Source organism: Dermacentor andersoni, chromosome 1 (genome assembly GCF_023375885.2).
Source record: "Dermacentor andersoni chromosome 1, qqDerAnde1_hic_scaffold, whole genome shotgun sequence".
In the NCBI taxonomy this organism is placed as follows: Eukaryota; Metazoa; Arthropoda; class Arachnida; order Ixodida; family Ixodidae; genus Dermacentor; species Dermacentor andersoni.
In genome coordinates, this window is record NC_092814.1 from 143,027,207 (window position 1) to 143,042,539 (window position 15,333).

General features: G+C 44.6%; 1 protein-coding gene across 1 annotated transcript in view; it reads right to left on the bottom strand.

Annotated features, from left to right (window-relative positions):
* The window catches only part of raskol (Ras GTPase-activating protein raskol), a 179,806-nt gene that overhangs the window by 105,869 nt on the left and 58,604 nt on the right, over positions 1-15,333 (bottom strand). The window contains exon 7 of the mRNA XM_072287915.1: positions 5,044-5,320. Within this exon, the coding sequence (XP_072144016.1) occupies positions 5,044-5,320 (277 nt within the window). The remainder of the gene's footprint in view (positions 1-5,043; positions 5,321-15,333) is intronic.

Consider the following 15,333-nt stretch of genomic DNA (forward strand, 5'->3'; position numbering starts at 1 on the left):
TGTGCAAATTGGCAAGCAGCCACAAACTATGTCATCCTACCTAATGACCTTAAAATTCCTTCTGTGCTTTCAAGGCGCTGGAAAAAAGTTCACTAGGGAGTTCAAGCAGGCATATGCCGCCTCACAGGTCATCAGTGCAGGCTCCAGAGCTAGCGTAAGTACGAAGGAGTGCGCTGAGTGCGTGGTAAAGCAATGCAACCTAGAGGAAAGTCCAGGTGACGTTGAGCGAACTGCGGAAGGAGAAGCAAGGCAGAGTGTCGTAGAGGTCGAAGGTAGGCAGAGGTGCACTGGGTTGACCTCCTCTGGCAGTTGCTACAGGTTTTGTTTATGATATGGATGTACCGGGTTCGTCTCGTGATAACATCGTCCGCTGTACATTGTGCATGCGAGTGAAACCATGTGACGGTGAGCCAACAATGGCGGCTCAGAGTGCGTGAAGGAGGAAATGGGGGTGGGGAAGTGCGTCGCCTCCCGTCGTACGCATGGCACCGGGGAGAGAAGGGAGAGAGGTAGTCTACTTTGGCTGCATGCGCGGTCGCATGGGCTTTATTTTGAAAGCGATCTGCTTTGGGGGCACACTCTAGGTAAGTCGATGGCTGGTAGCTTTGCGCACGTTGTGCTCTCGTTGCTCAGTTTGTGTTGAAGCAATAGACAGCACGAAGGTCACTTCCCTCGCTGCTGCTGCCACAATGCCTCACGCCAGCGTTCCGATAGCGAGCGGCTGTGGTCAATAAGTGTGATGTGTTAATGTTCGCCTGTGCATGCTGACATCATGCTTGTCAATTTAGTTAGTACGCAGATGAAAGAGACATTCTACTCCGGCGGCTGTTGCGTATGGCACGGCCACGCGAAACATGCCTTGAATACGATCTGCGATGTGGACGGTCCAGGCGCACCAAGGGCCGATAGCTTCGTGTGCGCTATAGCACCCATATGCTTCCATGTCACCCGCATTCACGAAGTTAAACATCCCTATCTCTTTTTGTTTCCTTCTCTTGTTTTCCCCTCTGTTCACGGGCAATGTACACTGCAGGCCTCCAGTAGGGTGCCTCGATGCGTGTGCCCCCGGGCGTGGCCCATCGAGGCACCCTAGCCTGCAGGATTGGTGGCAGTTGATGGTCACTTCGAATGTTCGTCTTAACCGAAGAGCACGTCTGAAGCAGTTCGCTTTAAGCAGATTTTTTTTGGCCCCAGTGAGTCTACGGAAAACCGAACAAACGTTCCCGTGTGGTTCATTATATAAGAGAATTCGGCTTAACTGAGTTCGTCTTAATGAGAGTTCACTGTATTGCGGTGAAGGACAAGAGTGGGAAGGGGCAACTGTCAAAGGACACAGTATATATTCCTTAATTATACTCGCGTGCATCCACCTTCTTCTGACACAGTACTAGCACTTAAATGCCTAAGTGCACTGGCAGCCCTTCAGAGTTTTTTCGGACGTGTGTGTGGCGATTTGAGCCCTTTAGCACAGTAAAAGGCATGCATTCATTTTCTTAGACTGGCCGATCTTTCGAACGCTTTATGGCCTCTAGGGAGTAAAAAAAATTGGACTGACTGTATATACACATACACATGCATGCATGCTCTTCTAAGTTCTCCTATCCTCTCTCTACCTCTACCATGGGAACGACTTCCCACACATATACATACACTGTTTTTTTCCTTTTGACACTCCTAATGCTAATGCATCAATACAATAAAAATTGTTATAGCTTTGGCAGAGCCACTGACAGAGAGAGCCCAGTGTATGGTGCGAACTTGCTTGCAACTGAACACCATTGACACATGCTCTTGCAGTCCTGCTATGCAACAAACACCCTTGTGCATAGTACCCTATTTATTCGATTGTAATGAGAATTTTGTTTCATGATTTTCGTTGCTTGAATTCGACCCTTGCATTAAATTTGAATGGTAAAATTGACTATTTTAAAACAAGTATTCTAAATACCACAGTATTTAGCATTATGTTGGCAACCTGTAGCTTTACATCTCAATCCAATATATATATAGACAAGTTAACTGGAGTAAATATTAGTTGTTGTTTTTTTAACTGTGGTTTTTCTGCTCAAATTGATGCCATTTTCACTGTGCTTGTGTAGATGGCTTGCTACTGGTGTTAAGGTGTTGCAGTACCTTGCGGTCTTTCATGCTTCGACTTAGTTCATTTGCACAGTTAAAGGGACCCTGAAACGCTTTTGACGATTTTCTACAAGCGTACTGAGTCGTTAGAGTAGGTCCTTCTGATCATTAATTGACACATCTAAGTGCTCTGCGTAAAGCGTGTAATTTATTATAAGGTTTTAAAAATGCACATCGCTGCCGATCGCAGCGCACTGCTCGGCGGAATTTTAAGCCGCCCCTACCCATATGACCGAAATAACCCATATGACGTCAGTGGGGCGAGCTATCCGATTGGCTGACCAGGGCGCGTGATCGATAATTTTTCCAACTTTATGGTAAACAAATGATTTTCGTAATAGTTGGAATGTTAGTTAATTTGTTTTTATAAAGAGAAAGTAGCAGAAAGAGAATGCACAAGAACAATTTTTCAGTACACTTAAGCACTTCCGGCACACAGCAAGTGTCGTCTGCTTGTGTTACAACGTACTCCATTTTGACGAGAGCTCCGCGGTCAGAGTTGGTCTCAGTCTTTTCGCGAGCACTATGATTCGACTTTGTTGCCTTGTGGACTGCAAACGTAGCGACTGGCAATATGTCAAGCTGTGACATCGTGTCCCTCTGCAGGGCAGCGTACGAGCGAACTGGCTGCTGCGCATCGGACTGCCGCTATCCGATCGGCGTCAGGATTTGCACGTTTGTAGCCGTCACTTTACACCGGAAGATTACTAACGCACTAGCGTTTCGCGAGTCCCGTATTAAGGCAAACGTAAGCGCAAGGGGACAGGGTCTGGCCGCTTGACTGTGCCGTAACGGGATGAGCCGAGATGAGCAGAAGGGCAAAAGTGAATGGTCTGCATGGTGCAGCCACCTGGTGGCATAGAGCTCAACCATACACAGTAGCAGCAACGAAGCGTATTCTTTTTTGCTGCTCGTGCGTATTTTTCGCAGGAGTGTAATCATCAACACGTTGTTTTTATAAATGTTTAAAATGTTTTACACTTGGCTAGAGCAATATTAGCGCTTTGTTTGGCTGGTTAAGCGCTGCGCCAACAAGTGTCTGGACCGTGCAGACCGATCAGGCCGCTCACGTACGTATGCGCCAAAGTTCCTTCATCAGCTTGAGTTTATGCCTCCAGTCATTTGCCGATATGACCAGCTTGCCTGTGGCTAACGGAATACCAGACACGTTCGGCGCTACGACAGAATGCTCGCAACGCACGCTGCTTCGATAGCTCTCGCTTGGGGTCGACAGCCAAGCGGCTAGCGGAGAGGTTTCGCGCGGGCGGGGGCGGGCTTCAAAACAACCGGAAGTTGACGATGTGACGTCGCATCGTGACGCAGGACCAGTGAAGGCGGAGCTTAGCCCCACTCGCTCGGCGAACGAGTTGAGGAGGAAAAGCATGGCTGGGGAGGAGGGTAACTTCTAATCGCGTGTAGCTCCATTAATACGTAACGCCTCACCTAAATTGTGGTGCGAATGTTCTACTTAAGCTGTACCCTACGCGTCTACAAAATTTGTCCGAACCGTTTCAGGGGCCCTTTAAGGCAAAGCAGTGCATTCGATGACACCCGCTTCGACAGATGAGCAATTTTGACGGCTGAGGAGCTGGGAAACTGCTGCAGCTTGGCAGCTCGACAGCAATGAGTCAATGATTTGCGGATGGCGGGACCAGCGGGAGACCCTCTTAAAATAAATGGCCTTTAAGAAGGGCTTTGACCTCGTAATGAATGGCCTGGTACTGCCCCCGAATGAAATGGTTGCACAGTCTTTTAAGAAGTGCTTAATCTCAAATGAGCTCAACGGCATAGAAAATGACTTGATATTTGGGCGCTTAATTTCAGAGATAGCTTTGCTTTTGCGAGACTCTGCTCATCCCGGCATTGAACACCGACAGTGCCCTTGGCACTGTGCGAAGGTAGCGAGCTTAGCACAGCACCAGAAACACTTGTTGGGGATGTGTTCAACGTAGAGTTACGCGAAATTTTGCAAAAATGAAACTACCTCCGAAAATGATCGCCCGAGAATACTGCCCAAGGAAAGCTCTGCCTCTTCTCTTCCTTAGACGACGATGATGGGTGAAAATAACTTGTTCCTGCATTGTGATTCTTTGAATAAAGGTACCATTTCTTTTTTCATTCATCTCTCGTTACATTCTCGGTGTTATTTTTTATTTTGCATGACTGGAAAGCCAACCCTCATATTAAAATTGTGGCCTCATTACATTCGAGTAAATATGGTACTTGCTAGACAAGGAGTCCAAAGTTTGTGAGTGTTTATCAGTGAAAATTTGGTGTCAAGAAAGCAACATGGCCAGAAAAATTGCTCATCTCATAGTATATTATTGATTAACAAAGATATTCTCCCACATGACAGCTCTTAACTGTAAACATGATGACTGTTCACACAGGCCATCACACTTCTAATGTCACTGGAGGAAGTACTGCACTTTTATGGTGGCAGCCAACAATACAGCCAAATATTGATACAACAAAAGTGCATATGGCAAATTATCAGATATGAAGAAGTTACACTGAGATGAAACTGCTGACATTTTTGCAATGCCCTTTCTTTTTATTTGTCAATGTCTGGTTGTTGTGTCAAGGTTTTATACAAATTTGACAACTATTTGAAGTATTCAATTCAAATTCACTTTGAACCAAAAAACTGATACTCACACAAGCCAGGTTATAGGTGATGAAATTAAGTATTTATGTAATGCACTCTCTTACATCTTTTGGGCAAGACATTCGCTTGTAAGTTTACTTTGTAACAACACACTGGGGAAGGTTTAAGGGCACAGTGTACTTGAGTGAATGCAATTCAGCATAAATTTCTAGTAAATGCTAAGTCACCTCATTTCTACAGAACTATGTGCTTTCAGAATGTCACAACCACAAGCAGAAGTGGGACGTGCATGGTACCTGAAGGAAAGGCTGATAGGAAGCCAAAGGCTGCACTTCCAGTGACTGGTAGCGCCACTTGAGCCGCACTGAGGGAGGCGTTGTCTCCTTTGTTCCGGGGGTGGGTGGCCCTTTTAGCTCAGGCACCAAAGGGTACCACTTTTCGGTTACATGGTGCGCACGAGCAGGCACAAGGGGAACAGTCACCATTCCCAGAGCCACGCTCTTGTCACGTCGCTTGCGCCTGTCAGCCTCTCGAAACAAGGTTACCGTCAGGGTGTTCACGGCAGGCAGGTGGCTGTGGCAGAGCATGCGGCATGTTTGTTACTACTGATGACACGAGCCCCCATTTGAGACTATAAATGAGGACACAAAGAAAAGCTGAACTTGGCGTTAAGTGTAAAAGTATAAACCCTTATTTTGTGAGAAATCTCTCTTTTAGACTGACTTGGCAATAAAAAAAATGTGGAGGACGCTTAAGCTTCGCCTTTAAGCTTGAATGCAATAGCATTCAAAGATCCCTGACTGCTTGTCACGCTTCCCGGCAACCGCAGCTTTCTTACAGATGCGTGGAGGCGAGCGCGATGGTGCTGCTGCAAGAAACTGAACAGGCTGTTCCACTCTTCGTGTCTGGCTTCCGTGTAACAGAATTATATTATCTGGTATATTCAAATTAAACTCTGACACTATCATGTCTGTAGGTTGCGTTTAGCTCGTACTTTACAACTTTTCTGATGCATTTTACTTTGAGGAATTCAATTAGTTCAGTAACACCTCGGCACCACGCGGAGGGCCTGCGTGGTTGTGGCTTGGAATAATTTTTCGCGAAACGAAGTCAGAATTTTTTGCAACACGGGGCCCTTAACGGTTAAAATCTGCAATTTCAATCATACTCAAGCATGTACCTGGTTGTTTTGGGGGGGGGGAAAAAAAAAAAAAAACAGCATTACTACTAGTCAGACGTTTATGAACTATCTGACAGAGAAAAATTACCCAACACCTGCATTTGCCTAAAATAACCAGATGCATTCTTTTTTTTGGCATGTAGCTCACTATATGTCAGACCATTAGAGATGTTAATTCACCCAGATATGGTTCACAGTTTTCCAAAGACAAGTCATCAAACTTCAGCATGTTACTTGTCAGACCAGTATAGATGAAATGCCTTACAGAAACAGTTTTGACTGATTACTTATCTAGCACAGTAGAACGTAGCACATGTTATGGAAAAAAGAGATGTGAGAAAAGTAACGCTGGGCAAAAGCCCAGCCTTACCAGTCAGACGCTTATGAAAATCCCGATACAGAAAAATGACCTAACAGCTGCACCTGTCTAAAGCAGCCAGTTGAATTTTTTTTTTTCACATAGCTGGCTATTTGTCAGACCATTAGAGATCTTAATTAGCCCACATATGGTTCACAGTTTTCCAAAGACAAGTCATCTAACTTCAGCATGTTACTTGTCAGACCAGTATAGATGAAATGCCTTACAGAAACCGTTGTGACTGAGCACCTATCTGGCACAATAGAACCTATACGTACGAGAGAAGAAAAAATAAAGAGAGACAAAAATGTACAATAGAAAAACGTATCATCCAAAGCCCAAAAAATTTGGCAGACTCAAATGTAGTTGACATCTACCTTATGTAATACGAAGCATTGAGTGAATCGTGGCAACACGAGATGCCAAGGCACGCGGAGCTGGTAGGGTCCAATCGGTACCAGATGCCCATTGTTGTTTTTGCGGCTTTGGCAAGCTTACATTTGTGCTCCTCAAATTTGACCTGGGTCTGCACCTTCTTCAACAGGGGTATTTTAGTGGGACGTTTTGGCATGTGAATTATGAGCAAGCTGAGATAGATTTTGTTGTTTTCCTATTGCGTAATGTTTAAAAACAGAGACGGGAAACCGTAACGAAATCAAATATCAGGAACTTTTTCACAAAACTTAATGCTTACGAATTTTGGGCAAGAAAATATGGTGCTGCCCATGCTTGGAAGTCTTCTAGCATTGCATAAAAGGAATGTAGCAAGCTATCAGTAACTTAAGTACACAGAAATTAAGATACAGTCTATGCTTGTTACAACGGACCCGTGTAAACAGACTTTCGGATATAACGGACCATATTTTAGCATTAGTTTCTTCTACCTATTTTATTAATGGAACAAAGTTTGCTTTTAATGGACCGCACTACAATGGACTATCGGCTACAGCGGACGAAATCAGCAGCAATTTTTTTCACAATAGGGCATATAAAACTGACTTTGGCCATGTCGACACGGGCTGACAACTGACTTGCGAGGGTCAGCCGACGATTGGAACTCAATATCGCGTGCGCAAGAGAGGAAGGTGGGGCGGAAACGCACAGTCTTCTTTCGCGTGCGAGGCACGAGGGGGGGTGGGGGAGGGGCTAGGCAAATGAGAGTGAGTTATACTCCGCTGGCTATATACTCCGCGGCCACCATATCTTGAAAGCGATCTGCAATGTGGAGAAAGTGCGTGCCTGCGCGGGCGCCGTATCTTGAAAGCGATCAGCGATGTGGACAAAGCGGCCCTCATCTTCAAAACGATCGAAGATGTGGACAAAGTGCGCCCAGTGCCGGTAGCTTCATGTGCGCCGTGCTTTTGGCGTTTAGTCCATGTTGAAGTAAGAGACAGCACAAAGGTCAAATCTCTCGCTGCTGGTACTGCGCTTATCTTGCTTATCTTGCTTGCACCTTCCGGGTGAAACTGCGACTTTTCTGTTTTTTTACTTTGGACGTTCTTTACTCACCCTGCAATAAAGTTGTTAGACATTGCAACGAAAGTTTCAGAAGTGAGGTGTCTCCGATATTACGGACTTTGGATAAAACAGACATTTTTTGTCGGACTATCAGGATCCGCTGTAATGAGAGTGAACAGTATATAGTATGGTCTACTCTTATTAAAGGGAACAGTAACTAGTATGCCATCACTGATTACAGCTGAGTTCTCATATATGAAGGTCTGAAAAATATGTTTTTTTGTTATCTATAGAACTTCAGTTGAATAGAATCAAGTGTTTTTCTCCTTTGAAACTGATGAATTAGTGACATTCTGAAGTACTGAATAGTTGTGCTTTGCGGAAATCTCTTATTTATTGCATAAAATGTTTTGTTTTCTAGTTTTTCTACAAAATACCGAAGGGCTATCCCAACTTTACGGCAGGTGGGTTATCGTAAGACCAACCTGCATGCAGGCCAATCTGAATTTTGGTGAAATAATGGAATATGGTAGCGCAGTTCGAAACCACGATGAAACAGAATAAACCAACACGAAGTGCTTAGTAGAAGCACGCTTCGTAGCTATAGCATACTAGAATATGGAAGAGTGCGTCGCGTGGTGGCACAGTGCATGCTTTCCTGTAAAGCCGAAAACATCAGTCGCACTACGATCGAACTATACAGGGTGTCCCACGTAACTTTAGCCAAACCTTTAAAATATGCACGTAGCTGGACAGAACCAAAGTAATGTTTGCCATCATTTGGAGATACTCAATAATTTTTTCATTACACCTAATTACATAATTAATCATAATTAATCAACTGCTCAAGTATTATAATTAGATGAAAAGTGTCGATGAGAAAATTGAGCAAAATGAAAAACTCTCGATATAGCTTTCTGTTAGTATGTGCTACATAAAAGTGTTTTTCTGAGCATGAAAGAAGCTTACGAATACGCGCAAAGTGCCTTGAGTGGCTTGTTGCGCGGCAATTTTGCGTGTATTTGCGGGCTTCTTTCACACTCGGAAAAACACTGAGCGCGAGTGCCGATAGCTTCGTGTGTGGTGTGCTTTCACTGCTTAGTTCGCGTTGAAGCGAGAGACAGCATAAAGGTACATTCGCTCGCTGCTGCCGATATGCTTCCTCACTACAGCGAGTGTCTGCATGACACACCATGCTTGTTAATTTAGTTAGTAAGCGAATGTTTACAAGCTTATATGTCCGATCATGCTACTATCCTTACTTCATATAGACGTATCCAAATCGATGATTTCCCTGCGAAACTGAGAATTTTTATTCTAAATTCACCATTAGGTGAAAATGGCTCAGGCCTCGCCCATATGGGCAAAAACCAGATTGGAATAGTTTTATGTTATACCGACCCTGGGGTCAGAGACATCCGCCTGCTGAGCGTGCCACAACGCACGCTTACCTAATATTTAGTTCCCTTGCAGTGCCATCGGCCCACTTTTTTGTTGTTTTGCACCTCAGCTATAGGCAGCGCCGCGCCGCTCGCTCAACTGTACTCTAGTACATTATAAATAGCCGCCCTGGCCGTTCCACCAGCAGCAATGACAGCCGGGAGTGCATGGCCGCGCACGTGCTGGCCAGTTGCCAGAAGCGCCGAAAAGTCCAGTGTTATAAGCGCGAAAAAATTACGAGAAACTGTGCTGGAGGTGTCGTCATATGAATGGCTGCGCTCTCTTTTTCGAAGAAGGAATCCACTCGCTGATCGCGGCCCCTGCCGGAGCACACATGCCGAAGCCGTTCTGGTGCAGCGCGGCGCAATTTCCGTAAATTTTTCGTGTTTGGCGCAGGAATTTGCATTTGTATCAAAATCGCACAATTGGCGTGAGAGTCCCATCTCCGAACATGCCTATGCATAATGCTTCAAAAAAGCGCATAAATAAACAAGTTGCGCCACCGGACCTCTCCAACAATACACTGATCTGCAGCTCCATGAAGAACTCAGCTGGGGCTTCTTTCATACTGTCTCCTGTGACATACACCATGCATCCAACTTCTGGGAGGTCAACTTTAAAAGCACAAAAAAATATATATATATATAATGAAGACCCTGGCTAGGAGGGACATGCAGTGTTCTACTTTTGTATGCAATGAGATCTTTGACAGGTTGCTGTGTTCATTCAGGACCATAGAGTTTCATACAATAATTACTAGAGTGAACTCTGGCGCTAGTGTCTACGGGAGCTGCAAAGGGGATAGTTTAGCCAGCATGGGAATTATGGGAAGTACGTGGGTTTGCATAAACTTTATCCTTTTGGCTTCAAATGGCCTTGAGACTTTGTAAACTTGTCATTTTCTATAAAGTAATGCTTAATAAGTAATTAAATTAACATTAATATTATCCGATGGCAGGATTCTAACACAGAACTTCTAGCACAAATGCCCGATAATGAAACCTTTACATCACGGACACATGCATTGACAAGCGACATAAAACGCCCTTATGAATTTATTGTAGGCAAGCCAGTGCCTTGAGACGCTTGGCACGTTTCAATTTGGCCAGCTTGGCAAGCTGAACGATTGCAATTAGTTGTGATTGTGGATGTTTGCAGCGTCTTCTGCACTTTGAAAACTATAAATTGCTCTGAAATTTACGACTATAAGGGCATATAAAGCGTAATAAACAAAGCCACAAGAACATTGGAATCCACAAGCAATAAGATCAGATATATTCATGTACTTCCCATAATTCCCATGGTGGCTGAATTATTTCAGCGTCAGAATTCCCTCTAGTAATTATCGTAGGAAATTCTATGGTTTAATTCAAGGAAGAGATTCAAAAAATGTGCAGCATCTTTTACTCATTGTAATTCAAATAAAAATATCAGACTTCCTTCATTACATCTCCTCCTTTAGCACCAGCTAAGGTGATGCTAGCTAACCAAACCAAGCTGAAAGCATCAAACCTACTAGTGTAATGAGTATCACCAATATCTCACGCATGACAGGCAAGTTATTACCTGGATGCTGAAAAGTTCTTGGCCTGATGAAGAAGAAAGTGACACAAAATCGTGAAACTTTCCTTTCATCTTACATAGTCTCTCCAAAGCTCAATGCACTTTGCACACGGTTTTGTAGGGCTTAAGCCTTTCCCCACCACAGGGAAAAATGGCCGTTTTTTTTCTAGGTTACACTAGATCATTGAACTCATAACTTTACGCAATACATAAACGCAAAGCAGAATGAATTCGCTAACTTTTACTAACGAGATTCATGTAGGGTGACCACATTCCTATTGACGGAATGCAGGACACGCTGGCCGGGAGGAGGGAGGGGAGGAATTGATGGAGCACAATGAGAAATTAACTATAATAAATTATTTTTTAACTTCTGGCGAGAAATTTTTTCTTGCAATATTTTGTCATATCTGAAACAGGTAATAGAGTAACTGATACAAGTTGAAGTTCAAATACATATCTGTGTAAACAAAACTATTTTATACATCACTGTAATAACGCTCCAACATGAAACAAAGTTATTAATATCAACATAAAAATTCAGCAACCAAAAAAAGACGCAGTTTCACCCGAAAAGTGAAGAATCAATTGCGGTAGCAAATTTGTAGACAGCTATACAAAGCAAGGATAGTAGTTTTATTGGCTGCATAAACTTGGAAACATTCGCTTACTAACTGAATTAACAAGCATGGTGTCAGTGAGCACAAGCAAACATGAACACATCGCACTCAATGAGTGTGGACACTCGCTGTCAAAATGCTGGTGTGAGCAAGCACGGCAGTAGCAGCGAGAGAAGTGACCTTCGTGCTGTCAATCACTTCAACGCAAGAGCGCAGAAAACGCAGCATGCACAAAGGTGTGAGCCATCTGCAGATCCCTTTGAAGATATGGGGCATGCGGCTGTGCAAAGTATGCACTTGTTCGCGGAGTCAAAGGCGCCCCCTGCCCCCCTCTCTCCCACACTGCCTCCTCACTCTCCTCCCTATCACGTGCGAAATTAAGTTGCAATCATGAGTTCCCCTTGCATTTGGTCATAAAATGTGCAGTTGCTGCTGTAGCACAATGCCGCAGCCCCCTCCCATCCCCCCATGGTCTTTCATGCGACGAAAGGTGGCGAGTTTGCGCTCCGCTTTCCTCCATGTGCGCCAGATTGAGCCGCCACGTTGGCTTCCCTCACGTACTTTCACTCGCACATACAGCATACGACACATGGCGATGGTGTTATTGCCCTTGGCCTTTATACAGACCATCCCAGTGATGGCAAATACGCGCCTGGAGTGTCTATATAATTGCTATCGCAATAAAAATAGTCAGTCACAAAACAGATGTGGCTTAGTTTTCACCCTTTACTGATTAAGAGCCTGGAAAGCCCTCGATGTCCCTTGTTTTACTTTCTTGAAGTCATAATTCTTGTCAGATCAAACTGCCTCCAAAATGGTTCGGTCTCATAGCACAAACTGGTAGAACACCTGGCAGGTTTGCTCATAGCTTGCCTTCACCAATAATACGGCCTTGATCAGGTCCACGCTGCGTCGACTTCATTCACTGCTCTAAGCTTCCGTCATGAGTGAAAAAAAGTGGCTCCGTGAAAGCATTAGTCACTGGAATGCTAAGCACAACTGACAGGAATACAGTCAGGTTTGGAAAAGCAGCACTTTTGATCAAGCTGCTCCACAAGTTCCCTAAACATTCTTTTGATTTTGCTGCAACTAGCTGCCTGATTGCTGGCTGTAGACCGTACAAATCACCATACAGCTCACCCATGCTGATGGGCGATGTCAACTGGAACGCTGCAACAACTTTTGCAAGGTCACTGAACGTAAGTTCACACTGCAAATCCAAGCACTGAAGTTGCTTTGTTAAAGACATGACAGTACGCGTGTGTTCAACTAGGGGCCCACATTGGGGGGAATGGCGGGACGGCGCATGCAGTTGGTGCCACAAGCATTCGTCGCTGCCGTGAACCACGCGGCTAGACAACTTTTTTAGAACCTCCGAGTGCTTGCACCTAACACATCCTCAAAGAGGGTGGCCAGATGCAGCTGAACTCAAGGCACTATCAAAGAATAATAATAAAGTGTGAAATGTGAGACATTTTTTGAAGATTTTCGTATCTCTTGTGGGACGTGGGACAATAGCCCTCAATGCAGGACAGTACTGCGAGTCATGGGTCGGGTGGTCACACAAAATTCATGTCATAAAACATAAAATAAATTGCCAAAAATGAAATTGCAGCATAACAGGCATGGAAGCGGCAAAAGGAAGTTTTGGAGCAGCTCTGGAAGGACCAAATTTCGCACTTTCAAGCAGGTTTGGAGCATGAATTGTCCAATTTGAAGCAGCAGATGCACGTTTGGGAGCAGCTTGGTAATGGTCAACATGAGTGAAATACAGGTGAAGAAAAAGTGTTCTTTATTTGACTTTGCAGAATACTATTCGGTTACGGCAAAGTATTTCTGTGGAAGCCCGCAAGGTGAGCAAAATTCATAACAGGAAAAAATTGACATCCATCCAACTGTAGCATAAAGCTACAAAGGAAACCCCATACTGGTTTCTCAGAAACTACTATTAAAGGGGCCCGAACCACTTTTTATTGAAGTTGGGAAATGCATTTAAAGTTAAAATAGCCTACCGTATTTATTCGAATCTAGGCCGATAGTTTTTTTTTTTTCAAATAATCATACCAAACTCTAGGGTTGGTTCACATTTGAGGATCAAAAAAGAAAAAAAAAAAAAAAAAAGTGCCAGTTTGTAATTGAATGATAAATATGCTGCATAGCTAGCGCCATCTAAAAAAGTCAGTATCGCAGCTGCTATTAGCTGTGCCAGTAGCCAATTGAAGTACACGAGCGACATCACTAGTTTGACCTGTGTTGTATCGGCGTACAGCATTTCTATGCATGCGGCGTGGCCCATGGCGTGGCGTTATCATAATGGCACCAAACAGGCGATAGCACTGTAGTGCCGCTTTCAAACGAAAAGTTGTGCTAGCCGCAGAGGCATCGTCAAACGTTCAAGCCGGGTGGGACTTCGGCATCGATGAGAAAAACCACCGTCGTTGTAGGGGGAAATGGGGGACGCTTTTTGCATGTGCCGCAACGAGGAGATGACAGCGATAAGGAAAATAAGTGCGTGGTAACAGAAAGGAGCTGTTCACGGAGATCCCACTGTGTTTCAATGCATGCGAGCCATGCCGTACTGTCTGCACTTGCGGACGCGACCTTGCACGGGTGTGGTCTGGGCTAGCACCGATGATAACGTAGAGTGAGCTTGGCATGATCGTATCAAATAAATGCCGTTTTCATTTTGTGAACACTGTCCTCACTTTTTTTGTTTGGCCTACATTAGAGGTAAGTTTTTTTATTTTTCCTGGCTTCGGACATTCAGGGGTCGGCTTAGAATAGGGGCTGGCCTAGATCCGAGTAAATACGGTATTTCAGAAATACTTTGCCGCAAAAACTAATTTGATGTGTTCCGCAGAAACATAGCTATTGGCAATCAAAGGTCGCCTATGGTCCCCTTCGCAGTGCTCGTGCTCCTTCTTCAATGCCTTGCACTGTGAAGGCTACGGCGGAGCGGGGCGTGCCCACAACACTCCACCTACTGAGCGTCACCATGACGCGCAGTTCAAATTTGGTTTTTGAATGTTCCCGTAGACGGCACTATTTCTGATTTGGCACCTAAGACGCACGAAATGTGGTTGCCCTCAGCGAGACACAGCATGCTCAGCGAGCGAACTTGTCACGGCCACTGTATCTGTGCAACGTAGCAGACCACAGCTACATGGTGCGGACTGGCTTCCGGCATTCTCCTGCACCAGTTTGAATACGGATGCTAGTAGCCATATCCAACTTTTGCATTTTGAAGCACTGTTAACTAGCTTAGAGCAAAGTCTGCCAAAGCATCAAACTAGAAACGGCCAGGAGCAAGCGTGCACTGGCAAGTGTGCGTGTGGTCTGACATTAAGTTTTCCATGGTTCAAAGCTAGGTTAGTGTTAAAAACTAATCGAAATTAGCAAGACCTGACGGCTATAAGCAGTCTGGCCAGTTTAGTTCCTACGTGGGTGGCCGTGTCCGAGCGTAGGCAGACGATAGTTGGCTCCTTCTAGAAGTACATAATTTTTACAGAAATTCCAAAACAGATTTTGCTTACTTCAGCCTCTTCATTGGCTGAGACGTTCACAGTAGCATATGATATCTGCAGACTTAGTTTTTTCACCGAGCCCGAAGGTTGGTTCAGGACCCCTTTAAGTTACTTACTGGATGTGCCATGTAAATGTAGGAAAGCAAAAAAATAATCAAGGTCGGAATGTATTCATTCAGGGCGACTTCCCTTCCCAACTGTGCCATAAAATAAGCGTCTTTAGTTGAGGTTTTTAACTCATGAAAAGGGACGAGAGACAGCGGCAAGACGCGGACAAAGCGCGTCTTGCCGCTGTCTCCCGTCCCTTTTCGTGCGCTAAAAACCTCAGTTATAGAATACCAACTAACCTACGGTCTTTAGTTGGTCCACATACAGCCTACGCTCGTTACAACGGACTCGCAAACAACAGACTTTAAGCTATAACAGACCACATTTCAGCCTTA